Source organism: Panthera uncia, assembly GCF_023721935.1.
Source record: "Panthera uncia isolate 11264 chromosome D3 unlocalized genomic scaffold, Puncia_PCG_1.0 HiC_scaffold_8, whole genome shotgun sequence".
Lineage (NCBI taxonomy): Eukaryota > Metazoa > Chordata > Mammalia > Carnivora > Felidae > Panthera > Panthera uncia.
The window spans coordinates 65,115,455-65,139,727 of record NW_026057586.1 but is presented as its reverse complement, the minus strand read 5'-3'; the positions used below and the strand labels follow the sequence as shown (position 1 = coordinate 65,139,727).

The following is a 24,273-nucleotide window of genomic DNA, read 5'->3' as shown; positions in this document are numbered from 1 at the left end:
GGGGGTGGGGGAGAGAGAGTCCAAGGTGGGGGAGCAGCAAGCCCACCCCAGGAGCATCCTGTCTGGGGGGGGGGGGGGGGGAAGAGAGTCCAGGGTGGGGAAGCAGCAAGCCCACCCCAGGAGCATCCTGTCTGCATTGGTCTGTGCCCAGGGGCGCTGCTATCTGTCATCTTGGGGTGGGAGTGTCTAGCACCCTACATAGCCAAATCTGTGATACAGCCTGAAGGAAGGATTGGTGGGTCCACTCCACGCATGGTGGGCCTCACTCCCAGGGATACATGGTGACAGAGAGGCAGAGCCATCAGAACACTCTGTCTTTGATACTGACCCCACAGGAGGACTTGAGGGGGAAAAGCGTTGCAAGAAAGAAGTTGAGGGCTGCAGGAATAGTGGTTTATTGACCAGGCCAGCTTCCCCACTGGTGACTACCCACCTGAGGGGCTCAGGGTATGAGCTGGATGAACTCTGTCAGAAGGTGGTCCTTTGGGTCCAAGGTCATGGGGTTGTGCCCACTTATTGAAGGGCAGTCCCTGACAGTTCCCAGTGGCTCTGGCAAGCAGCAGACATGGTCTGGGTGCCCATGTCCTAGGCAGAGGCCAGAGGGGCACCGAGGCCCGACTTCCAGTGGATCTCATAGTCTTGGGGCATAAAAAGGTGAATCCACGTGAAGTTTTGGTTGGGCTATAAATGTGGCATTGGCCTAGGAGGCCATAGCCCAGGCAAGGGAGCGTCTGAAGGCCAAGTCTGAAGGTGGGTGGTGGTGCCCCACGAGCACTAGGCTGGACGGTGAAAGAGGTTGCCTGTGCGGAGCCTCCGCTTGAGCTCCTGCCACAGCAGCTGCCTCTCCCGCCAGGCACCCTTCATGACACCACTGTTCTCCAGGGCACGGCGGGACAGGTAGGGCAGCACTTCCATCACAGGGCCATAGGGTACATACTTGTACACGGGAAAGCCCGCCTGACCTGTACACACAGGCAGAAGCAGTGAGTCCCAGTCCTAGACTTCCCCACCCCTGCTCCCCTGGGAGACTCAGCTCACCTAGTGGGAAGCTGATCTGATCACACATGCCCAGTAGCTGTCCAAAGTACACCTGACAGTCAGCAGGGTGCAGGCCCAGCTCCTCCATCCTGTAGACAGACAAGATGGCAGGTGAGCCCCCAGGGCAACTTGAGCTAGCTCTGAACCCTCCACTTCCACTCCCAGATCTTCATACACTTTAGTTTCCATCCCCTGCAGGGTGGGGCATAGGTTTAGGCTCTGTGCTGCCCAGACCAAGCATCTGCCCTGCAAGTCCGACCTCAGGTCATGGCCACCAAGTTCCCTCCTCTCCCAGCCAGCCTCCCCCTCCCACTATGCTTGCTCCCCATGGCCCCTTCCCTCTCCCCTCTCGTCTGCCCTAACCTAGTGAGGCAGGCCTGCCCCAAAGCCTGGCCTGGGTAAGCTCTCAAGAGACCCTCGTCCAACCCCTTTTTGAGCCCCTCTCCTTCAGTGCCACATCCCCTCCGTCCCACACATCCCTCCACCCCACCCGGTCTCTTGTCCTCCCCTTACTGGCTGCTCTGTCCCATACAGCAGCACCAGCCACTGGTGCCCACTGAGTCTCTGAAAGTCAACTGGTCTAAACTGAGACGTGCTAGAAGTATCTAACACACATGGGATTTTGAAAACTGGAAAAAAGAATATATTGTTTTTCTGAAATACTGAATATAGGTAATATTTTGGATATGTTGGGCTAATTGAAAGGTATTATGGAAATTAACGTCATCTCTTATGTGGCTAGTAGAACATTTAGAGTAGATGTGGCTCACATTTCTATTAGTGCTGCCCAACATCTGGCCCCCAACTGTGTCCAGCACCCTTTCCTGACTTCACACCTCCCTTGTATGGTCTTAGAAAAATTTCCAAGGTTTGCAATGTCTACTTACTGAGGATTCTTATATTTTTACCTCCAGCTTGCTGTATCCACATGTCCAGACTCAATTACCAGCGCTCTGGAATCTGCCCTCATCCTTCCACCTCCCTCCAAGGGCATGTTTAGCCTGGGTCCTCCTCACACGCACCCAGGCTGCAGGCCAGCAGTGTGCTTCCCTGTCTCCAGGGTCCCCCTCTTCTCACTGTCTCAGGCCCCTCACTCCTAGACCATTGAGGACATCTCACCCCGGCCCTCCACATGAGGATCATCCTCCAGAGGTCCTCTCCCTCTTTCTGTCAGAGTGGCTCCAATGTGGGGGCCACCTACTCTAAAGCAGGCCATGGTCTCTACCATGTGGCCCCGGTCTCCAGCTTAAGTATCTCTGTCCCTCACTGGAGCATGAACCCTGTGAGAGCAGGGCTGCCACCACGTTGCTGCCCACCTGACTGGCAGTGGTGGGGACATTCATGTGGTTCCTGCGGAAGTGGCTGCTGACCCCTCTCCACCCGCTAGGCCATGTGACTGCAGCTTCTCCCAGCAGGCAAGGTTCTCCACCTGGCTTCTGAGCTAGGCCTCCTGACTTCCTCTGGCCAAAAAGAGAAGAGCAAATGTGATGTGGGCAAAGGCTTGCCCTCTCAGGGCTTCTGGAAGCCTGAGACCACCATGTGGCAAAGCCTGCACTGGCCTATAGGAAACTAGATGTGATGCAGTCCCTTTGCTGCCCCAGCCATGAATGAAGCCATTTAGGTCCAGTCAGGCCTTAGCTGACCACAGATACAAGTCAGATCTCAGGGCAGGGCCAGCAGAAGCAGTCCCCAGCTGAACCCAGCCAACACTGCTGGCCCACAGAACATGCTGTTGTCCAGGCCTCTTGAGTTCTGGGTTGGCTTGCCACTCAGCCAAAGCTTACACAGGCTGTCTGAGCTCCCTGATGTGGCATCAGAGACCCACACTACTTCATCAGGGAAAGTAAGCCCAAGCTGCCATGGGCTCCCCAGCTCCCAGTGCAGGAACACAGAACCATGTCCTGCAGGAGCCAAGCCTTCTCCATGATAGTATTTGTGGAGTGTGGCACGGGCCCTGGGGGCTATGAGAAAGGAGAGCGCACTCAGCTGGCACTTCAGACAAAGGAAGCCACGTCCAGGGCAGGAGCCTCCCTGGCTAAGATGCCGAGAACAGGCTTATTCTCGGCGGGAAGATTCAGAAAGCAGAAGAGAGGAAGCCCTTCTGAGGGCGGGTTATACCTTTAGAACTTTCACTCTTTTCTGTCTAGCTGGTGAGTGGCCTACCTGTGACCCCTACCTAAAATGGGAGTGGTCAGGCAAAGCCTGCTGAGCTCATAACTGAAACCTAAGAAGATGCCACTTGTACATCACTGACCCTGTGGGCCTGCCACTTGTGTAGGGGTGCAGGTTCCCAAGTGCCAGGCCAGGGGCACAGGGAGGCTCTTTGTATACATCATCTAGTGGATGATCAAGTTTCCATCACGGAGTAACAGAATATTTTTTAAGTCTAAGGGAAAACCAGGTTTTAAGATTTGCAACTTAAACCATCTGTTTTAAAAGTCAAACCAGAATTTTTTTTTTTTTTTCACCAAGCACAAAAGGTACCCCTGGCTCTCTGACATCCAGTCACAAGGCTGGGGCATCCAAGGCAGTAAATGAGCAGCTGGGAAGTCCCCAGGGATGGAGGGAAGAAGGTGGAGCAGTCCTGTCCAGCTAGGACTCCACTCAGCCCCTCACCAATCCCACAGAAACAGCCAGACCCTGATCCTGGCAGGGACTCTCAGGAGGGAGACTTACCACAGTCTATACTCGGCCTGAGTGGCACTGGTGGCCTCAGCACTCACATCCCCACCCTGATAGCTGCAACTGCTGTGCATTAGAAATCATGGTTTTCACTAACGGGAAAACATGCTCAGCATCACTCATCATCAGGGAAATATAAATCAAAACCACAATGAGGCACCACCTCACACCTATCAGAATGGCTAAAATTAACAACTCAGAAAACAACAGATGTTGGTGAGGATGTGGAGAAAGGGGAACCCTCTTGCACTGCCAGTGGGAATGCAAAGTGGTGCAGCCACTCTGGAAGACAGTATGCAGGTGTCTCAAAAAATTAAAAATAGAACTACCCTAGGGATGCCTGGGTGACTCAGTAGGTTGAGCATCTGACTCTTGATTTCAGCTGAGGTCATGATCTCAGCGTTCGTGGGATCGAGCCTGCTTGAGATTCTCTCTCCCTCTCTCCCCCCTCAATCTCAAACAAACATTTAAAAAATAGAGCTAGCTACCTACAATCCAGCAATTACACTACTATGTATTTATCCAAAGGATACAAAAATTCAGATTTGAAGGGGAACATGCACCCCAATGTTTATGGCAGCACTATCAACAATAGCCAAATTATTGAAAAAGCCCAAATGTCCAACTGACGAATGGATAAAGAAGATATGGTGTGTATGTATGTATGTATGTATATTATATGTATACACATACATACACACACAATGGAATATTGGCGACCAAAAAGAATGAAATCTTGCCATTTGCAACAATGTGGATAGAACTAGAATATATTATGCTAAGCAAAATAAGTCAGAGAAAGACATATCATGATTTCACTCATAAGTGGAATTTAAGTAACAGATGAACATAGTGGAAGGTAAGAAAAAATAAGAAAAACAGAGGGAGACAGTCCGTAAGAGACTCTTAAATACAGAGAACAAACTGAGGGTTGCTGGAGGGGAGTGGGTTGGGGGAATGGGCTAAATGGATGATGGGCATTAAGGAGGACACTTGTGATGAGCCCTGGGTGTCCTATGTAAGTGATGAATCACTAAATTCTCCTGAAACGAGTATTATATGTTAAATCACTTGGATTTAAATAAAATTTTTAAAAAATAATAGTTTTCAGCTGCAATTTTAGGCTGTGAAAAAGCAGTACCATCACAAGCAGAGAATAAGCACTGCTTCACCAAATGGGTGTAGAGTGACCAGAGTCAGCTTGTCAGGCAGCTGGCTGTGCCGTGCCTTGGCTGTTCATTCACTGCTTCTTCTGGAAGCCCTGCTTGGCCACAATTTGGCTGCCCTGCTTTGCTCTTGGAAAAGGCGAGAGCCACCAAGACCACTGCCACCGTGCTTCCTGTCGGGCCTCAAGCCCAGGAAGGTGGAGACTGGGGAGCAGGAGGAGTGGCTAGGACCCCTCATGTGGTGCTCCTTGGGTTAAGATAGAAAACACAAAAACATGGTGATAACACTGGAATATTTAAGAATTTACTTCATGGGGCACCTGGGTGACTTGGTTGAGTGTCCGACTTTGGGTCAGGTCATGATTTCTGTGGTTCACAAGTTCGAGCCCCGTGTCCGGCTCTGTGCTGACACCTCAGAACCTGGAGCCTGATTCACAGTCTGTGTGTCTCCCTCTTTCTATGCCCCTCCCCCCTCTCATGCTCTCTCTGTCTCTCTCAAAAATTTAAAAACATTAAAAAAAATTTTTTTTAATTTACTTCACCTTATTCCTATATCAGACTTGCATGGATTCTACCAAAGTTTTGCCCCACAAGACACACACTTAAAGAGAAAACAGACTATATTAAGTTCCAAATGCAGTTTAAAATGTTAAGAGTAACTATTTATAAATAAGATGATATGCTGGAGGCCTCCTGAGGGGATCTGACATTGCACACTGTATTTGTGCATTTCAGCAAGCTATTTAAATCACCTAATGAAATTTAATTTCTGATTTGAAATTTCAATAAGTCAGGTATTAATTTTTAAAAACCCAAGTCACTGCAAATAGCCTTTTTGCTACTGCAGTGCCAATGGCCAGCTGGACCTGGGGAGACAGGAAGCTGGCAGGACACTAAAGGTGCCACTCTAGCTCATCCCACATACATCACCCCTAAATGCCACCACTCTGCATAGCTTCCACACCACTCATCCCAAGCCCTCCCTCACTAAGAACACCAGACAGCTGAAGGGGGTGCCTACCTGCGCAGCGTGAAGCGAACTGTGTCCTCATTGTGAGAGGCCACCATCACTTTGGCCTTGGCATTGTGCTTCAGCTCCTCCAGGACATAATTGAGGCACCTAAAGGGAGTGCACGTAAGCCCCAGCCTGTAGAGGCCACAAGCAGGCCCATGGCTGTCCAGTGAGCCCACTCCAAGTGTGGCCATGGTAATGGGACCAAGGCTGTACTTGTCATTCCTCAACACCTCGTAGGTAAGAAAGAAAACGTGAGCAGTACCTGGGGCTAGACATTCAAAAGGAGACTACCTGGGACACAGTGCACTCAGGACAGATGGAGCTTTGCTTCCAGAAGGGGTCCATAAGGAAACTGAAGCCTCCCTGAGCATAGAGAGTGTGAGGGTTCTGCCATCTGGCAGTGATGGTGTGTGTCCTTATGACCATTTCCAGGAACATGTGACAACTATGTCTTTGCCCGTGAGTACAGGAGACAGGGGCAAAGTGTGCTATGAGTCACTACTGTAATGGCCTGACCGCAAACCACCAAAAGCTCACAAAGATGGGCACTCTGCTGGCTGTTGGGTTAACACTGTGGGCTGGCACGCTGACACAGGAGGATCCAAATACGTGTTACATGGAAAAGCAAGGGCACAGGACTGAATGCACAATGCCAAAGCAGATGTGGGTATACCCATGGCACACTTGGATACTCCCAGAAACCAGGGCACTGCCAGGGAGGGAGCGGGAGCCAAGGCACTCAGGGTCTATTTGCGACACACACACACACACACACACACACACACACACACACAACCTCACAAAGAAAAAGCATGGGATCTGCATGCAAGGCAGGAGGGCTGCTCAGGGATCTCTTGTCCTAAGTGTCAACAAGAGCTGGCTGGGGGACCTGGGCCAGTTTAGTTTTATTCAGTAGACTTTTCTGTACTAAAAATCCACCTTAAAAGTTTTTAGAAAGGTAAAACAAAAGCTGAGGATTCAAAAAATAAATAAAAAGCAGAGAAGATAATCAGCTCTGGTCTCAGGACAGAAGTCTTGCTCCTACAGAGGCTTCTGACACACTGGGCTGCTCCACAGTCAGATAGGGGTCACATCAGGTCACTTCCACCACCCCTGCCCTATTTTGTCATTCCCCTCCCCAGGAAGCCACGAGGCCCCCAGGGGCCAAGAAGGGCTGGCGCACCTGTGATACATGGCATGAGTGGCTTCGTACGTAGGGTTAATGGGGTCCTCATAGCCAATCTCCGCGGCACGGGCGCGTTCCTGGGCCATATATGCACCCCGCACCAGCTTGGCCCCAAAGCACCAGCCCTCACGGCGAGCCAGCTCCACATCCAGGGTGATGTTGTCATAGGCGTCCTGTGGGACCAGGGCCAAAAGTTGCTGCTGACCAGGATGGGGCCCTCTCCAGCCTGTGTCCCCTGAGGCCCAGGTGCCCAGGGAAGCAGGGAGACAAGTGTGAGTGAGGAAGGCCCTCCAACCTCCATCTCTAAGAAATGGTGGCTCCTCAGTGTGGCCTGAGGACAACTTTGTTGGGGGACAGACTAGGTGCCAGCAGCCACGGTATTCTCCGGAGTCTTCTCAAGCTGACTCAGGGGCAAGGGATGCTGCCCCATCCACCCACCCACCCACCCACCCACCCACTTCCCCCAGCCCTAGAGCCTTGACACCCATCCCACACCGTCTCCTCCAAATACCTGGCTGGTCCCAGAGCAGCCCAGCCCAGGTCTGTGCTCAGCGACCCCACCCTCAAGCACCCTGGGCTCCCTGAGGTACATGCAAGTCTCTTTGTGGGAAGGGGGCCAGAGATTTCATCTGATCCTCAGAGGGACCCAAACTAAAAAATGGCAGGAAATAAAAATAGCAGGAAAAAACTTACTCATGAGGCCTTCAAATTTTAGGGATTAAGGCACATGAAGCAGACTGCAAAAAGCCTCCTTCATCTTCCTTCTACCCCTTCAAAACCCTGTCTGGGATCTGAGGCCCAGAGAAGGGCCAGCACACAGCCGGTAACAGAGTCCTGGGGCCTTTCCTCCCACTCAGAGGCTGGCACACTCAGGCAGCGGCCTCTCCCAGCACCAGCACAGGACTCAAGTGAGGGGCATCACCTGCAGACCGGTGGCGGAGGTGGGGGGCAGTAGGCAGGGGCCATACCTTGAGGTAGCACTGGTATGTGTTGAAGATGAGCGGCTTCTCTATGTTGAACTTGCGCTGCATTTCCAGTGTCAGGCGGCTGATGGCTGGCTGGAAGTAGGTCTGCTCGGCATCCACCATCAGCCGCACGCCCACCTCGGTGGCTTTCTGAGAAGTACAGGGTGGGACAGAAGGTTTGACTGGGATCAAGTGAGACAGGTGCCCCCCCCCACCCTCTCTGGGCACATCCCAGGGTCCTCGACCTTGGCCAGGATGTCCATTCTTTGCAGCATCCTCGTCATCTGCCGCTCTTCCTCCTCAGTGAACTGTGACAGGAGAGGCTCCAGCTGTCCTGTCTGGGGCAGCATATGGTCAGGCCACAGCAGGGCTCCAAGCTCCCACCTCTCAAAGCCACAGCTCCCTCTGCCTGAGGGCACCCACCTGCCCCCATGTGCAGGTCCTACCAATACCCCAGGACCAGCAAAGGCTATCCCATCCCCTGCCTTGGTCACATGGTACCCCAGAACCTTGCTGCCAGCCAGCACCCTCTGACTCACAGAGCTAGCTGCCCCAGGTCACACCTACACCCAAGGTGTCTGCTCCCACACAAGGGTGAGGGTCCATCCGATCACCCAGAAGGACTCAGCCCCTAGCAGAGAGAGGGATCGGAGAAAGAGTGGTGGCTACAAGCAGGAGGGAAAAGTTGCAGTAGACAGACAACACAGAGCAGGGACAGAGGCACCATCTCCAGACAGTGGTGGCCTTCAGGGAGCTGGCAGGTCAGCTGTAGGCTGGCCCTCAGCAGCTGGGGGGGGGGGGGGGGGGGGGGGGGGTTTGCGGGTGGGGAGCACCTACCCTGGAGGCCTGTGCAGCCCTGGGCCCTCTGCTAGCCCCAAATGCCCACTAACACTGCCTGGGGCGCTCTCAGTGGGGCCTCAAGCATGCCCTTCCATTGGCCCTCGGTGTCCTAGCTTGGGGACTGAGCCCTCCATCAGCTGGGGCTGGATACTCGTGGAAGGCAGTATCTGTGGGATGTTTTCCCAAGGGACTTCTGCTGCTTTCCATCCCAGCTCAGGGGTGGTTTCAAACAGGGCACAAATTCCAGGCACCTCCCACAGGCAGGATGGGGCGGCTGGGCAGGGGTGGGGGTGTGTGTGTGTGTCTCATTCCTCTCCCCCTGAACACAGGCTGGCCTAGTAACTCGCTTTTAACAAACAGAACTGGGCATAAGTGATGCTGTGGGACATCTGGAGCTAGGTAATAATGCTTCCGCCTGGCTCTCAGGGGACACTCAACCTAGGAACCCAGCCACATGGTAAGGAAGCCCTGGCCCACAGCCAGAGTCAACTGCTGACTGTGTGAGTGGGGACCCACAATGACCCCAGCTCCCACCACCCTCTGAGAACCGCAAGGGAGACCTTGAGCTAGAACCACCCAAGCTGAGCCCTGTCCTTCCAGAACTGTGACGTGGGATAATATGATTACTGCCATTTCAGGCCAGTAATCATATTAGGTTTGGGGTGACCTGACATGCAAGGAGAGAGGACACAGGTCTCTCTCCCCTTCTGTGGGGCACTCATGGATCTGTCCTCTTCCTCCAGACCACAGGGGTGTTACGCAGCCAGGAAGGACTCTGGTTTCATCCAGCTGCGACCCCAGCTGCTGCCTCAGGGAAAGCAACAGGGAACATTTCCCTTCTCAGCCTTGTGCCCCTGTGAGATAGGGTGAGGGGGCGAGGGGTCATCACCTGCATGTTAGGGACCACCAGGTGCTTAGAGAGCTCAGTCCTGCTGTCGATGAGGCTGCTCCAGTCCAGTAGGTCCAGAGTGCTGTGGAAGAAGCTGCATCAGCACATGGGTGCTAGAATCTGTGGGGGGGCCTAGGCCCCAACCAGCCCATTCCTTAAAAGAGCATCCCAAGCCCAACCCCCACAAAACTTACCTCAGCTTTCAGTTTCAAAGGACAGACAAAATGTTAACATCATCCTCTGTTTACAAAATGGAAACCAAAACCAGAACATTCTTGTGTCAGGGTGGTGGCAGCTATAAAAACCCAGGGAGAACACCAAGAACACCACGAGCTATGTCAGGCTTGGGAAAGAGCCAAACACGGGAGGCCAGGAAGGAGGCAGACCCTGCACGTAAGGGGACACCCTCTGCCAGTCCGGGGAACCTGGTGACCTCAGGTCCAGCCCCCAGGTCTCTCAGGATGAGGCATGGGCCCCTCCAGGATCTCAGCTGCCCTGACCCTCCACCTACCTGCCGTGTGGGTCCCAGGAAGGGCTGAGTGTGGCACCCTCATGCTAGGACCTGAATAATTCTGTGAGCAACCCTGCCGGTTGTTGTCTAAGCTAGCCCTGGGCTAGCTGCAGCCCCAGCCCCCAGGACTCCAGACTCCCTGTCAACTCCTGCTGTATGTGTCAGGGAACAGGTCCTTCAGCATTGTCACCCCAGGCCCATGCTCTTCAGGAGGGCAATCAGGACTGGGAGAAGCCGTTGCGGCTCAGCTGGAACCATGGCTGAACCAGAGCATACACTCCCAAATTCCCAGCTAGGGGGCTACTCTTACCCAGACACGCCCAAGGTCTCCGCAGTGAACCAGCTCTCAATCTCCGTCCTGGATGCGATGCCCATCTTTGCCACACTTTCCTTGAGAAGTGAGAAGGTGGCATTCCCATGGACGTGCCCCAGCCCCATTCACTAACATTTCCTGTTTCCCTGAACATTTGTGTTGCTCTTTTGACTTTATTACACAATTAGCGAGAACAAGATAGTTTTGGCCTGTGTTTCTGTTCCATAGACAGGTCTATTCCTACCTGTCCCTGATGCCCCTTCCCAAACCCAAAGCCAGCACTCAGCCATGTGCAGGGCAAGTACCCCCCTCCCTAAATCCTGCTGCCCAGCATGTCCTCAACCTCTGGGAACCCACCTCAAACACTGCCTGGCGAGGTCCCCCCCAGGCAGGGCTCCTTCCCAAGCCCCCACTGTGTCCACCCACTCATACCCACGAGGGCAGGGCTGTCCCACCTGTAGCACTGCCACCTCCAGCTTCATGTCCATGGCAGCCAGCCCAGCCTTCCCTTGCTCTGCAGCCATTTGGTGAAAGAATCGTCTCCACTTGGTCAGCACGTCTGAGAACTGCAGCTGCAAGTGCAGGCCTGAGGCACCGGCTCTGGCACATGCCCAGCTCCCTGCCCCCAGGGAGCATAGCTCCAGGCCCCCTCCCAGTCTTTCCTGTGTGCCTGGCTCCCAGCACCAAGGTACCAATACATGAGCTTTCACTTAATGCTCATAGCAGCCCCAAGTTCTCACAGACTCTCTCTGCAGGTGGAAGGTTCTGGCACTTACCAGAAACTGGGGTCTCCCCAGTGCGGTGAGCTTGATGGCTGAGAAGCCATCATCACTGGCTCTGCCTGTCAGAAGCCACAGGAATAACCATTAGGGCTCCATAGGGGGATGAGGAGGACCAGAAGCCTGTGCCCAGAGCGTATACCACTCAAGAGTGACAGACACGTGACAGACTGCAAATGGCTGGCGTGGCCCCTCTTCTTATCAGTTACCTACAACATACATGGTACTGGGTCTCCCTGACAGATGGGCCCCCAAGACCACCAGGGAGCCTTGAATGATCCAGTCGCCAAAACTGATGACAGTGCAGTGGGACCAGCAGATCTCTCCCCCCTCCCCCACCCAAGCCTAGCAGGGGCTGCAGCAATGTCTGGGTGGGCTGCCTGCTCCCCAGCATGCATGCCTTACCCTTCCTAGAAGTAGTTCTAGTGACAGCTCAGCAATCTCAGGCTAAGGTGGGTGGCACCAAGGATCCCTGCTGCCCCTGCCCCCAACAGGAGGAGAGAGCCCAGCAAAGAGTCAGATATCCTGGGCTGCTGGCTAACCATTTATAGGCAGAAGGACCATGTCTCTACCAAGCACATAAATGCCCATGTACACAGCTGCTCAGATACCCCACCTTGGAGGCGGGAACAGGCAACTTGGCAAGGTTTGTTGGCCACATGGGCCCAGGAATGCACTGGGCAAAGGAGCCAGTGAGACTGGCCCATTCTGTCCCTGCCTCCATGTCCTCTCCCATGCCACTGGCACCCCAGGCTGCCCGTGGGGGGATTCACAAAACACAGAAATGCCCAGTGAAGCACAGGGTGGAGCACCGAAGGCACTCAACCACACTTGCCTCTCTCCTCCCTTCCAGAAACCCATGACCCATCTTGGCTTCTGTGACCTTTGCTTCAGGCAGAGCAGGCACAGAGGTAAGGAGGCGCACCATGCTCTGGACCCTCTCTGCCTGGCATCTCCCCAGCGCTGATCTCAGAAGGCTGCTTCTGAGTACAACTCACTCCTGCTCCTTCTAGCGTTCAGAAGGTACAGAGCCCACTGATGGAAGGGGGCTCTGTGGCTGGGGCCACATGGTGGGCCGCACTGTGGCTGGGGGGGATGTCCTAAAGAGTAAAGGACTCAGAGGCCCACTTAACTCACCTCCCTTGGCAGGCTCTCCACATAAGGCCAGGCAGGAGGAGTCCTCTGTGGCAACAGCACAGCCATTGGCAAACCCCAGTGCCACATGTGGTGAGGCTCAAGCCCCTGACCTATATGGGGGTGCTGCTCAGCCCACTGACAGCCTTACTGAAGTTCACATCTGGGCACTAGTATCTAGGAAGGGGCAGGAGGTGCTAGGCTCCTTGGGTAGGAGCTGTACTCAGGCGTGACCCCAGTGTGACCTAAGCCCAGCCTATCTTCCCCAGTGTCACCCATGGTCATCCCTCACGACTGTCCAAGCCCCAGGCAAGTACTCTAGCCTGGCCTTGCTTTCACCCACCAGCATCTCTACACAAAGAGGTTGAGCCTCCCTGGCAGGTGTACAGCCGGCCCCACCTGAAGCCTCAATGCAGCGCAAGAACGTCTCCATGTGGCTGTCACACTTGGCTTCATTGGCATAGAAGTAGGTGCGGGCACTGATGACACCATCCCTGCGGTCTCCAAAGGCCCGGTGGGCCTGGTACTGCTTCTCCCTCTTACTTGTACCTGGAGGGATGGGCACATGGCCTGAGCACACACAGGCTCTGTGCTGTGCTCTGGCTCCCACCCCACTCTAGGCAAACATGGGGTTTCCCCTGCATCCAGCAGGACCTGCCCATGGCCCACAGCCCTCTTCCCTCAGGACAGGCTCCTTAGCAGCCACCGCCCCCCTCCACTGTGCTGCCCACCACTCCCTGCTCCTATACTCAGTGTTCCTTCCCCCTGGCCAAATCCTAGTCACATGGCAAACTCAGGCCAAAAGGCAGAACCCAGACCCACTTAGGACAAGGGGATGAGGACCCCTGGGAAGGCCCTGAGGATGTCAGCAGATCTGGAGCAATGGCCTGGGTGCACACAGGGAGAAGCCACATAGGCACAGGGAGGAGCCTTGGCCCCAAGTCTTGCCTGTGCCCTTGAACCCAGGTCTCCCAAGTAGGGGTGGTGAGGGTGAGGGGGGCAGGTGGTGAAAGTATTTGTTCCTGAATGGCCTCCTCATACTCACCACTGCCCTCCCTCTCTAGAGCCGATGTACAGGACCTGTGGGAAGGAACAAGAGGGTGAGGGTGGGTCACACCACCTCAGGCTGCAAGTGACAAGCACGTATTCCCTTTGAGCAAGCAGAGGTGAGAGGAAGCCAGGGGTGGAGTCCTGAACCTGACCTGACATGGCGGACTGTACAGGAATAGCTGGGTTAGCCTGGGCAGGTAAGAGTGACTCAGGTGCCCCACCCACCTCCTTACCCACCCCAGGCCTGCAGGGTCACCTCCCCTGAGCAGGGCAGGGCAGCAGCCTCACAGACCAACTTGGCCTACAGGCTCTACACCCTGGAGAAGGCTCAGATTCCTCCTGGGTAGGTGAGGAGTGAATAAAACTAGCTGATAGCCCAAGGCAAAGAGGAGGTGCTTGATGAAAGCTAGCTATGGGGGCATTCCTTCTGAGGGGAAGACAGAGCCTCAGGGCCAGCCAGGACTGATAAGGAACGGAGCCCGACAACTACCAAAGTACAAAATTCCCAAAGCTGAGGAACGAGGCCGCTTGCTCTGCCCTAAGCCCCCTGCATCCAGGCACCTCCAACCACCAGGAACCCCAGGCCAGGCTCTGGGCTCCTGCCCAGGTGCACAGCTAGCCCCACCTCCAGCCACTGCCTGCCAGCGCCCTGCTTCAGTCTTGCTCCTTAGGTGTATCTTCTAACCAGTAATCAGAATTTTTCTTTTAAAATGCAAGCCCTCCCCTGGCCTCCCATCACAAGGGAATAACACCCCCCCAGTTCTCATGAGGACAGATCAGTGAGGCCAGTCTGAGAACATGGTTGCCTCTGCCCACCCTCAGGCCTCCCTGCAGTCCCTTGGCCATGCCCTCACCACCCCTGCCTGGTCTGCCCCCACCCAGGTGCCCCCTCACCCAGAATGCCTGCCAGAATCACAACAGACACCATCCCCCTCTCAGTGGCTATGACGTCTGGGACAGCAAATGTCATGGCTAAGCCTACTCAGATGAAGGAGCCGCTCACCATTACTGTCCTGGAGTGGCATTCGAGCAGCTTTGTCCATCATCTGACTTTGTATTTAAAGCCTCTTAAATCAGTTCCCACAGAAAGAGTGCAGCTGAAGCCCTGTGGCTTATCTGGTGAACTCCTAAACGCTCAGACCCCTGGGGGCCCCTGAGGTTCTGCCCATACTTCACAGGAAAAGGACAGTGTTTTCCCCGTCCCCCACCCCCACCCCCTGTGCTGGGGCACTTGAGACAGAGGTAAAGCCAGCGAAGCCACAGAAAGCTAATTGCACCTGTGGTAGCCTCAAGCTGAATCAAAGGTCTAAGGCAGCTTTTGACCTCCCTGCTCCTGCACCCAAGGGCTGCCAGCCACCTTCCAGGGAGCCCTCCCTTTAGACCCTGGTTCCTGTGTAACCTCAGGGCCCATATCTGGCAACTGTGAGCCAGGATGCCCAGGTCAGGACCCGGGAGTCCCAGTAGCTGGGACAGTTCACAGGGGCCGCGCACATGGCTGCACAGCCCATAAGACCCCCACCTGGGAACAGGGGACAAGAGCCACTTCATGCCAACTAGACATATGTGCTTGACATACAGAAGAGGGTGAGGTGTGCCTGTGTGACAATATCTGACTCAGTAACATAAGGGAGGGGGTCAGCCCCACACACAACATCCCCACTGGGAATAAGGAGCACCTGTAAGACCAGCCCCAAGCTGTGGTCCAGGTACAACCAGGCAAATAGCATGACTCAGGACCCACCATCTGCACTAAGGCATGGGTCTAACCAGCAAGGACGATGGCTGCTGGGGACTCGGGCCTTCTCTGTAACCACACAGCCCATGGCTCAGGGAAACACAAGTATTCACCTTCAAGGTCCCTGCATTCTAGGTAGGCTGCATTCTTTCACATGGGCCCCCAGGGACCCAGCGCTGTGTAAGGTGCCCACTCAACATTTCCACAGCTGGCCTACCCACCCTCCAAGCCCCAGCCAGCCTCCAAAGGGTGTGGGCCACTCCCATCCTCACTGCCAGTAGGTTCAGTGGCAGGAAAGCAGTCAGTCTGTGCTATTTCCATCCATGAACCTTCTGGGCACAAACCAGAGGGGAAGCACTTTAGAAATGGACTGAGCAGAGGAACTGGGTCAGCTGCACAACCATGTGGTCAGGGGGACAGCGGCCTGTCTCTGAGCAGATGGCACTGAGAAGGATCAGGGTCACACTGTCAACCAGACCTGGTGGGTGGGTCACAAGAAGACAAAGATGGCAGCTGCCAGGTGCAGTGGAAGGGAGGAGGGTCACGTGACTGGCAGGGACCGGAAGAGACCACCCAGTGCAAGCATGCGCACACGTATGCACACATGCATGGCCCAGGATGTGAAGGAGGGAAGAGAATGCGCCGAGGGGCAGAGGGCAGAAGAAGATGAATACAAGTGGCCTAGGGGGTTGAAGAGGCAGTAGGGAGGCCCTGACCATCTCTTGGCTACCTCCAAGCTCAGCTCACTACACTGGGTGATGTGTTGACTGGACGCCTTTTAGAAAAAAGCAGAAAGTGAGGGGAATAAGGTAGCAGGAAGGAGTGAAGCACAGACAAGCCCAGTGGAGCTCATTCCTGCCTGCACATCCACATCCCTAGCCCCTCAGACCCTGGCTCCAGGCAGCACCTGAGTGTTCTGCGCACACCAGTCCTATAGAGCTGCCCCTACCTTGGGGCTGCACCGCCAGCCAGTCCTGTGTCTGCACAGGCAAGACAGGCACACCTGCCATCCACACTATCCCCAGATGTCCTCGTCATAGTCAATCATCAGGAGGTACGCTTTCCCTATCCCCACAGCTCTCAGCCTACTGGGGAGACCCTCTGGGGCTCCTGCCTTCTACCAGGTGTTCTGAGAAACACCGTCCCGCCCCTGCCCTATGTGGCTACTCTCTCCCTCTGCCACCTGTAGCCTCCTACCTCCTGCTTCTTGCCCAGGGATCCCTTCCAGGGTCCCCTCCTCAGAACTTCAGGAGGCCTGCTGGGCCTCCTGTGCATTCAGACACTTCTATTCTTTCTGTGCCTCACATGGTTATGCCCACAGCAGGCCCAGCACCACCTGTACCCTTCCTACTCCAACCCCTGTGAGCTTAATTTGGGGTAGTGGCCTCTATATCACTCCCCAGAGCAGGGTCTATGTGCCTCGTGACAGGATTAGCAAAACAGACCTCTGGGCCCCACCAGGACACAGAAGTAGTTCTCTGCATGGGGGGCTGCGTGGATGAAGGCTGCACGGTAGGAGTCACTCTTGACTAAACACCCAGGAAGCCAGGCAGGCAACTTGACAGTATAGATGTTCAACTAGCACCCACAAGCCTGGTTCTGTCACCCTGGTCCAGGCCTCTCCAAAGGCACATGCCTGGCAGCAGACCTGGGCATGAGTGGACACCTGCCACTGGCATCAGATGGTGGGCACCATGTTAGGATGGGAGGGACCACCACTCACATCCCAAAGCCCACCAAGCAGGGCTGCTACATCATGATGGGTATCAACAGCAGCATGGCCCAGGGGCACAGGTTCCTTGGCTCCAGGACAGGGCAAGGCCAGCCCACATCCCAATGCTCCCCCTGCAGGACAGGAAGGAAGCCAGCCAGATCACCCTAGGAAAGAAGTCTTTTCACACCAGAGGGAGAAAATCCTATTGTGAAATCACTCTGCCCTCAACTTAGACACAGCGGGAACACAGAGTCCCTTAGTTATTCAACAGGCAGCCTCACTGAAGGCTGCAGCCCCAGGCCACAGTGAGAAACACACAGAGGGGTGCCAAACTGGAGAACCCTGCCTTTAAGACAGCAAATGGCTAGACAGGGGCTGGGCTCCCCAGGCCAATCCTCTGCTGCTGTTGCTGCTTGGCTTGGACATTCCGTTCCCAGGGCAGGAGCTTCATGTGATGCCTTTCCCTCCCCTCCCCTCCTGTCCCCATGCCAGAGCAAACACCCCAGCATGCGACAGGGCAGGTTACTCAGCAGGCCTGTCTCGAGCCTCACGTGGTCAGGCACAGCTGCTATCAGAACTAAGGGTCCCAAATGCAAGCAAGGGCCTGGCATGAAGGGGTGCATGTATCAGCACAGGAACCAGTCATTTTGCACAGAAAGGGCTGGTCTTGCCGGGATCTACTGTGAGGCCACCTCTCCCGGAAGCAGAGGGTGACCTTGTCCTCTAAATTTTTTTCTGTGGCCCAGAAATGTAGGTCAGGGAGGTACCCATCTGCCCCTATACCCACTGCCCAGAGAACAGGTCCTACAGCAAGTTGGTGATCTCAGGAGGAGACCCCAGGCCAGCCCGTCACACTGCTCCTGGCTGCACATTCCCTTCTTGGACCCCTGGGTAGGCACCAGGCTTGACAGGCTCCATACTTACCAGGCAGGGCCCACCTGCTAATTAGAAAATCCTCCCAAGAGCTAGGCAAGGGTTGGGCAGTGGTACCTGTCCAACAGGTTAGCAATGCCTCAGAAGAAATGCTTTAGTAGAACAGAAAGCCAGAGCACCTCCTACATCAGGGTCAGAAAACGGTTTTTGTAAACGGTCAGGTAGCTTCTATCTTCAGCCTTGGGGGCCATATGGCATCTGTCACAGCTACTCAACTCTGTTCCTCTAGGTCAAAAGTGATTTGAATTTCATATACTTTGTTTTCAAATGTTTATTTTTGAGAGAGACAGAGAGAGAAAGAGAGAGAGACAGAGCATGAGTAGGGAAGGAACAGAGAGAGAGGAAGACACAGAATCCAAAGCAGCTCCAGGCTCTGAGCTGTCAGCACAGAGCCTGCCACAGATCTTGAACTCATGAACTGTGAGATCATGACCTGAGCCGAAGCTGGACGCTTAATCGACTGAGCCACCCAGGCGCCCCGAATTTCACATACCTTTAAAGTGTCACAAAATAGGGGCGCCTGGGTGGCTCAGTCAGTTGACCATCCGACTTCTGCTCAGGTCATGATCTCACAGCTCATGAGTTCAAGCCCCGCGTCAGGCTCTGTGCTGACAGCTTGAAGCCTGGAGCCTGCTTTGGATTCTGTGTCTCCCTCTCTCTCTGCCCCTAACCCACTCACATTCTGTCTCTGTCTGTCTCAAAAACAAATAAACATTAAAAAAAATTTTTTTTTTAAGTGTCACAAAATAGTATTCTTGTTTTCTTCCAACCATTTAAAAAAGCAACAACCAATCTCACTTTGCAAATCACACAAAACCAGGCAGGCCAGCCACATTGGGCTGTGGATCATGGTTTGCCAACCCCTATCCCTGCCCCTCCTCTAGGCTTGTGAACGCAAGACCTTTTGTGAAAGCCCAGAGCTGTCATCCTCACAGAGCAAAAAATACAAGAACCCCAGGCGGAACACAGGAGGGCCACTGGTAAGCAGACTGACCAAGCCCTCCTATCCTTGGGGACCTCCTCCCAGCCCAGCCCCAGGTGGCCCCAGGATGCTTTGGGGTTACAACCCGATGCCCAGGCAGGCCTTACTCCATCTCCTTGTGCTCCGCCTCCTGGGGGCTCAGATCCTCCTCCACCCCGTAGTCCAGGATGGAGCCCACGCCAAAGGCCCTGTTGTGCTGGATCAGGGGCCGGATGGACTCCTGGTCCTCACCAGCCACAAACTGCCCATAGAAGGTCATCTTCATCAGCTTGTCAAACAGGCTTTGCCCCAGAAGTCTCCTGGTGAGATGGAGCAGCTGAAAGGTAGAGGGAAAGGGCTGTCCTGGCTGCCTGGCCTCCCCCATCCCAGCAGGACACCCCTGCTTCCCCACCCACTTTGCTCCAACCATAAAGCCTTGACACACATCTCCCAAAGTCAAACACAACTCAGGGCCTTGATGTAACTGTGGACACCACCGGAAGCAGCTTGCCTCTCCACTTGTAGCTACTGTCAATCTACTCATCATGCAGGGCAGAGGTCCCAGAGCTGCCCCCATGGCCACTCACACTTCTCTGCCCTGCACACTCACGGGTGACCCAAGCGGCACATAGCAGTGCCAGACTATCATTTGGTGGATAAAGAAATGAATAGCAGGTCTCTCTGGGAATAGCAGTGGGTGTGTTCATAACATCCTCTGTCTTCATACCTCAGTGGGTTATGCCAGGTAGGATTCGGTGCAACTTTCTAGCAGGCAAGCACCCAGATTTTTTAATATTTTGTTCACTGCTTATTCCCAGTCCCTAAAACAGTGTCTGGCAAGGGGCCGGCCCTCTAGTAGTTACTGAGCAGATGAACACATGCTAAATTCAGAAGGAGTCCGACTTCAACTGGAGCAAACATTAGGCGAATAATAAGCCAGGTGGCCTTCTACGAAGTACACAGTCATCCAGGGCCACAGCAGACCCACAGCTAGAGTGGACATGCCCCTGAAGAAGACAGTTGCCCATAAAGCACTCAGCTCCTCTAATCACATTTCACCATATCCTCAATTTCTGCCATCCTTTAAACAAAGTCCTGAGTCACTGCTTTGTGCCCAGTACAATTCCAGGCTAAACAAAAGAGAGAAGGAACTCACATCAAGTCGGGAAGAGACCTCGATGGAGCGAGGCACCTTCACGGTGTGATTCAGAACAGGGGGTGAGGGAGTGACTGCCAGAGCACGGGTGGGAAATGTTTGCTAACTTAGACCCAGAGAGGGGGGCTTGCCAAGGCTTGGAGGTGGAACGGAGTTCCTGCAGTAAAAACAGCCAGGGCAGGAAGGAGTGAGGACAATGGAGGCCCCTGAGCCTGGAAGGGATGGCTGCTTGGAGGGCACGTCTGCCACCTGTCTGGGAATTCCTATGTGTCCACTATCCCCCTCCACTTATCTCCAAGACAGAAAAAGCCTGAGGTCTGTCAAACCCAATGGATAACAGAACCCCTTTTGTGAGGAACATCTCTTGATTCAGGGCTTCAAGGAACAATCTCTAGTTTAAGCAGAAGTATGAGTAAATCAAACACCTTCATCCCCAAACCAGTCCTGAGCAGCCTCACATTGGCCCAAGTCAAACACACCCTGAATCACAGGCGGGCATTTGGTGGAGATACCTCAGGACCACACCTGAGGTCACCACAGGGCGTCCCAAGGACAAGGGTTTCCAGGCCATCACCTCTGCCTTGCTGCGTCCTCTCTGCAGTCGTGTCTGATTTTATTGCATCTCATTAGGATTTTGTCTGTTTTTTTTTTTTTAGAAAGAGATACAGAGAGAGAGAAAAAAGGGGAGCAGGGCAGAGAGAGAGAGAAAAAATGGATCTTAAGCAGGATCCGTGCTGGGCAATGTGGGGCTCCATCCCACGACCCTGGGATCATGACCTGAGCCAAAATCAAGAGGCAGACACTCTCAACCGACTGAGCCACCCAGGTGTCCTGCATCTCATTTTTATAAAGAGGATGAGAAACAAAAAATTATAGCACCAACTCGGGAGAACAGGACAGGGTGTCTCGGCACCATACAGCCTGGGCCAGTGGTCAGGGAGTCCATCGACCAGAGCAGCCTCGCCAGTGGAAAAGCCAGGTCTTGATTATATCAAAAATCACCCTAGTGGCAGGTGGGGCAGAATCTGACACCCCAAAATCATTATATGGCTCTGGGAAACCCCGACATTGTACATATCAGCTCTGAGAACTGTCAGAAACCACCATGTGCAGAAATGGGCCAGTCATCTACTCTTGACCCAGCAAACTTTCCTATACAGGGCCACATGGTAAATAACATAGGCTGTGTGGGCCACACAGTCTCAGTCATAACTATTCAGCTCTGCTGACGAAGCACAAAAGCAGCCACAGCCAATGCTAATAGAAGAAGCAGGAGCAAGGCAGACACTGGAATTTGGCTCCGGGGGGGGGGGGGGGGGGGGGGGGGGGAGGGGGCCCGGGGCGGGGGCCTGGGCTGATAACCTCCCGCACACCCTGCACTTCGCACTGACCAGCAACTCAGGTGTAGGCGGGGCTCAGAGGGAATGACAGGGAAGGCCAGCCAGGTCACTGAGCCGGTCACTTACCCTCTCACTCTGCCAAAGGGGAGGCCAGCCTACCACAGAAGGTTATGGAACCACATGGGACAGGGCTGGCAGTTTTAAAGCTATCTCCAGAGCAAAGCCGCCCCTTTAAAACCATCCTGGCATCAGGTGCATCCCTGGATGGCACAGCCTGAGATGAGGGTGGCGTCCCCTCTTCTCCAGGTAGGGGCATCCTTCATGGGTTTAGAAACTCACACCAGGAACACATATACTCGCTTTCACTGTAAAAGACTCAAACAGATGTGTGCAGATCAAGAAGGGGTAAAGCCAGTTCTCTGTCCCACAAAGGCCACCATCACCATCCATCCTGTCTCCTTCCCTTTCTGTTACCCTCTTCTGCACTGGCTTATACCCAAGTACAGAAGCTTTGTCATGGAAGACTTGGGTTTTCTAAACTCTTGTCTTCTGGCAAGGAAGGGACAAACTGGGTGCCAAACCAATGCAGCAGCTCCAACTGAGCTCCTGTAGGCTGACACTCCCTGGGAACGGATTTGATGATTCCCCCACCCCGCCCCACCGAAGGTGCCGCACAGACCCACACTGCTCAGCAGGAAGAATTTTCACTGCAGGCCAGAGGACAAGGTAAATGCTGGTTCTGAAGAGCAGCCTACAACCCTGCAGCCTGGTCTCTGCCCCATTTCCTTCCAGCACCAGGCACCGAGGCCACTGGCACCAGTGTGACCCCTAGCAATGTTGTGGTGGAACAGGTCCCACAGGGGGCAGACAGAGTGCCGTTAGTGGGCTCCCTGAAGGCACCCCCAGGACACAGGTGGGACAGGAGGGGAGCCTGGGATAAGCCTCCCCACTCCTCCAGGTACCTATAGTGGTCCTTGCACTCCAGCACTTTCTGGCACTTGGACAGTGGTCACCCACAGCACCCCCACGGTCTCCAGCTGTGCTGGCTTCTCTCTGGCTTTGATCCAAAGGAAGAAAGCTCAGAGAAATATGGCCTAGATGGCTCCAGCCTTCACTCTCTCCCTTCCAGTCACATGGCAGCAGGCACAGCTCCTGCACCACTTCTGCCCCATGCATCCCAGTCCCACCCAGCAGTCCCATGATGCCCCAACAGCAGGAGCCAGGTCCCTGTCTTTGTCCTCCACGGAGACTTCATGGCCAGCCACTTTCTCCCCTAGTCGTTCCCACCCACCACCCCCGCCCCAGCTGCCTCCTCCCTCCTGACCCCTGCACCTCCAGAACTTGCTGCTCCTTTCTGCCCTTCAGACGCTGGTGCTCCTCAAAGGGTTCTCAACACCTCCACCCCTCACCAGGCTCCTTGAACCCCAAGTGTTCCTTTCTGCCCTCCTCTTCAGTTGGCCTGGGCTCTCCACAGCCACAAATTTGCCTCAGTACATCCACATCTACTGCAAACACAGATGACTTCCAGAAGCCTCCATAACTCCATTTCTGCCCCTTCCGCCTCCTTCAGGGACCAAGGGAGGCAGTATGATACCCTCAGCACAGCCTCGCTTGAGAAATCAACACCACCTGCATAAAGAGCCTTCCAGACACTTAGCACCAACATGCACCTTTGCAAACTGTTTCCAGGATCACCCTGACATAACTGTCATCTCCATACACCCAGACTGACAGTGGCTAAGACGGCGTTCTGCTTTTTACTTCCCCAAAGCCCACACACTTTTCACAAGTTACTATATTGAAGTAATAAAAGTTGTAGTTCAAGGGGCTTCCCATTTTCCCTCAACACTGTTCGGAGTGGCTGTGTCTGGCGAGCTCCTGAGTCACAGTTTCTGAGAAACCAAGACCCTTCAATACCACCAAGACTCCCTTTTAGGCAACATTTAAAACACTCAATTTTCAGGTGACAACTTTGCATCACCACAAGGAGCATATAGCTTAAAAATTCAGAAACTGGTCTTTGTTTTTAGTTGGTAGTAACTGGTATTAGGAAAATTCACGAAGCTCAAAAGAGAATGCAGGAAACACCTCCCCTTCCTGACTTCCCGGCTACAAGCAATGCTCAAGGCGCTCCCCCGCGTTACAGTGAAACTTCATAACGGATCCCGGAACACGCAGAGGATCCAGCGCGCTCCGCTGCGCACCTACCCACCCACATGCCCACCCGCGCACCTGCTCGTGGTGCGCCAGCAGCGCAGGTGAGGCGCACAAGCGCAACACCAGCAGGCTGCGCGCCAGCTCCCAGCTGCGCCGGCTGCGGTACGCCTCCTGAGTGTTGCCGAAGTCCACGACGGGCAACGGCGGTCGCGCACCTTTGGCCGCCCGGCATCCTGAAGTGGCCTCCCGGCCTGCGGCGGACTGCTCGCGAGCCACGGGCTGCTCGCGAGCCACGGGCGCCGTGGACAGTGGGGCGACGCGGGGAGTGCCGAAGCGCAGCACAGAAACGATGAACCTCAGAGCCATGGCGGGGCGTCCGCAAGCGCCAAGACTGCTAAAGTACGCGCGGCCGGCCCCGCCTCGCCCCGAGCTCAGCCGCGCTCTCTTCTAAAGGCCCCGCCCCAGGACCCGAGCTTTCTCTTCGGGAGGCCCCGCCCGCCCTGCCTTAGGATGCGCGCCTGATGCTGAGCCAAGGCCCTCTCCGATAGACCCCCAGCCACCCAGAGCCCTGAGCCACGCCCCCTTGCCAGGAGGCCCCGCACCGCGCCTCGCGCCGCGTGGGCTCCTAGTGAAGTCCCGTTCCGTCCCGCCCCGCTCCAGGACCCGCGCCTTCCGCCCTAGAAACCCCGCTCCGCACCCTGAGCCGCGC

At 54.7% G+C, this 24,273-nt stretch overlaps 1 protein-coding gene across 3 annotated transcripts; it reads right to left on the bottom strand.

Annotated features, from left to right (window-relative positions):
• Nucleotides 1-379: 379 nt before the first annotated feature.
• Nucleotides 380-24,273, bottom strand: PRODH (proline dehydrogenase 1). 3 transcript variants are annotated; one of them, XM_049620603.1, is made up of 14 exons: nucleotides 23,640-24,266; nucleotides 19,040-19,248; nucleotides 13,564-13,598; nucleotides 12,918-13,067; nucleotides 11,382-11,446; nucleotides 11,061-11,177; nucleotides 10,603-10,682; nucleotides 9,782-9,863; nucleotides 8,298-8,390; nucleotides 8,056-8,202; nucleotides 7,085-7,260; nucleotides 5,908-6,006; nucleotides 1,039-1,127; nucleotides 380-962 (listed from the first exon to the last, which is right to left on the bottom strand). In XM_049620603.1, exons 1-14 carry the CDS (start codon nucleotides 23,928-23,930, stop codon nucleotides 775-777), a joined length of 1,821 nt encoding a protein of 606 aa, XP_049476560.1. In that variant the 5' UTR covers nucleotides 23,931-24,266; the 3' UTR covers nucleotides 380-774. The 3 variants fall into 3 exon arrangements, 2 of the variants coding, with proteins under 2 accessions (XP_049476560.1, XP_049476559.1); XM_049620602.1 differs by having other exon boundaries at nucleotides 380-1,127; nucleotides 23,640-24,265; XR_007455479.1 differs by lacking the exon at nucleotides 380-962 and having other exon boundaries at nucleotides 7,085-7,322; nucleotides 23,640-24,273.

Bases quoted from the DNA above. Each gene is read 5' to 3' on its own strand.
- PRODH (XM_049620602.1), bottom strand. From the start codon at position 23,930: ATGGCTCTGAGGTTCATCGTTTCTGTGCTGCGCTTCGGCACTCCCCGC. The intron at 8,203-8,297 runs GTCGAGGACCCT...TGTACTTCTCAG, and splicing joins GAATGGACATCCTGGCCAAG to AAAGCCACCGAGGTGGGCGT. The intron at 6,007-7,084 runs GTGCGCCAGCCC...CACTCCCTTTAG, and splicing joins ACTCATGCCATGTATCACAG to GTGCCTCAATTATGTCCTGG.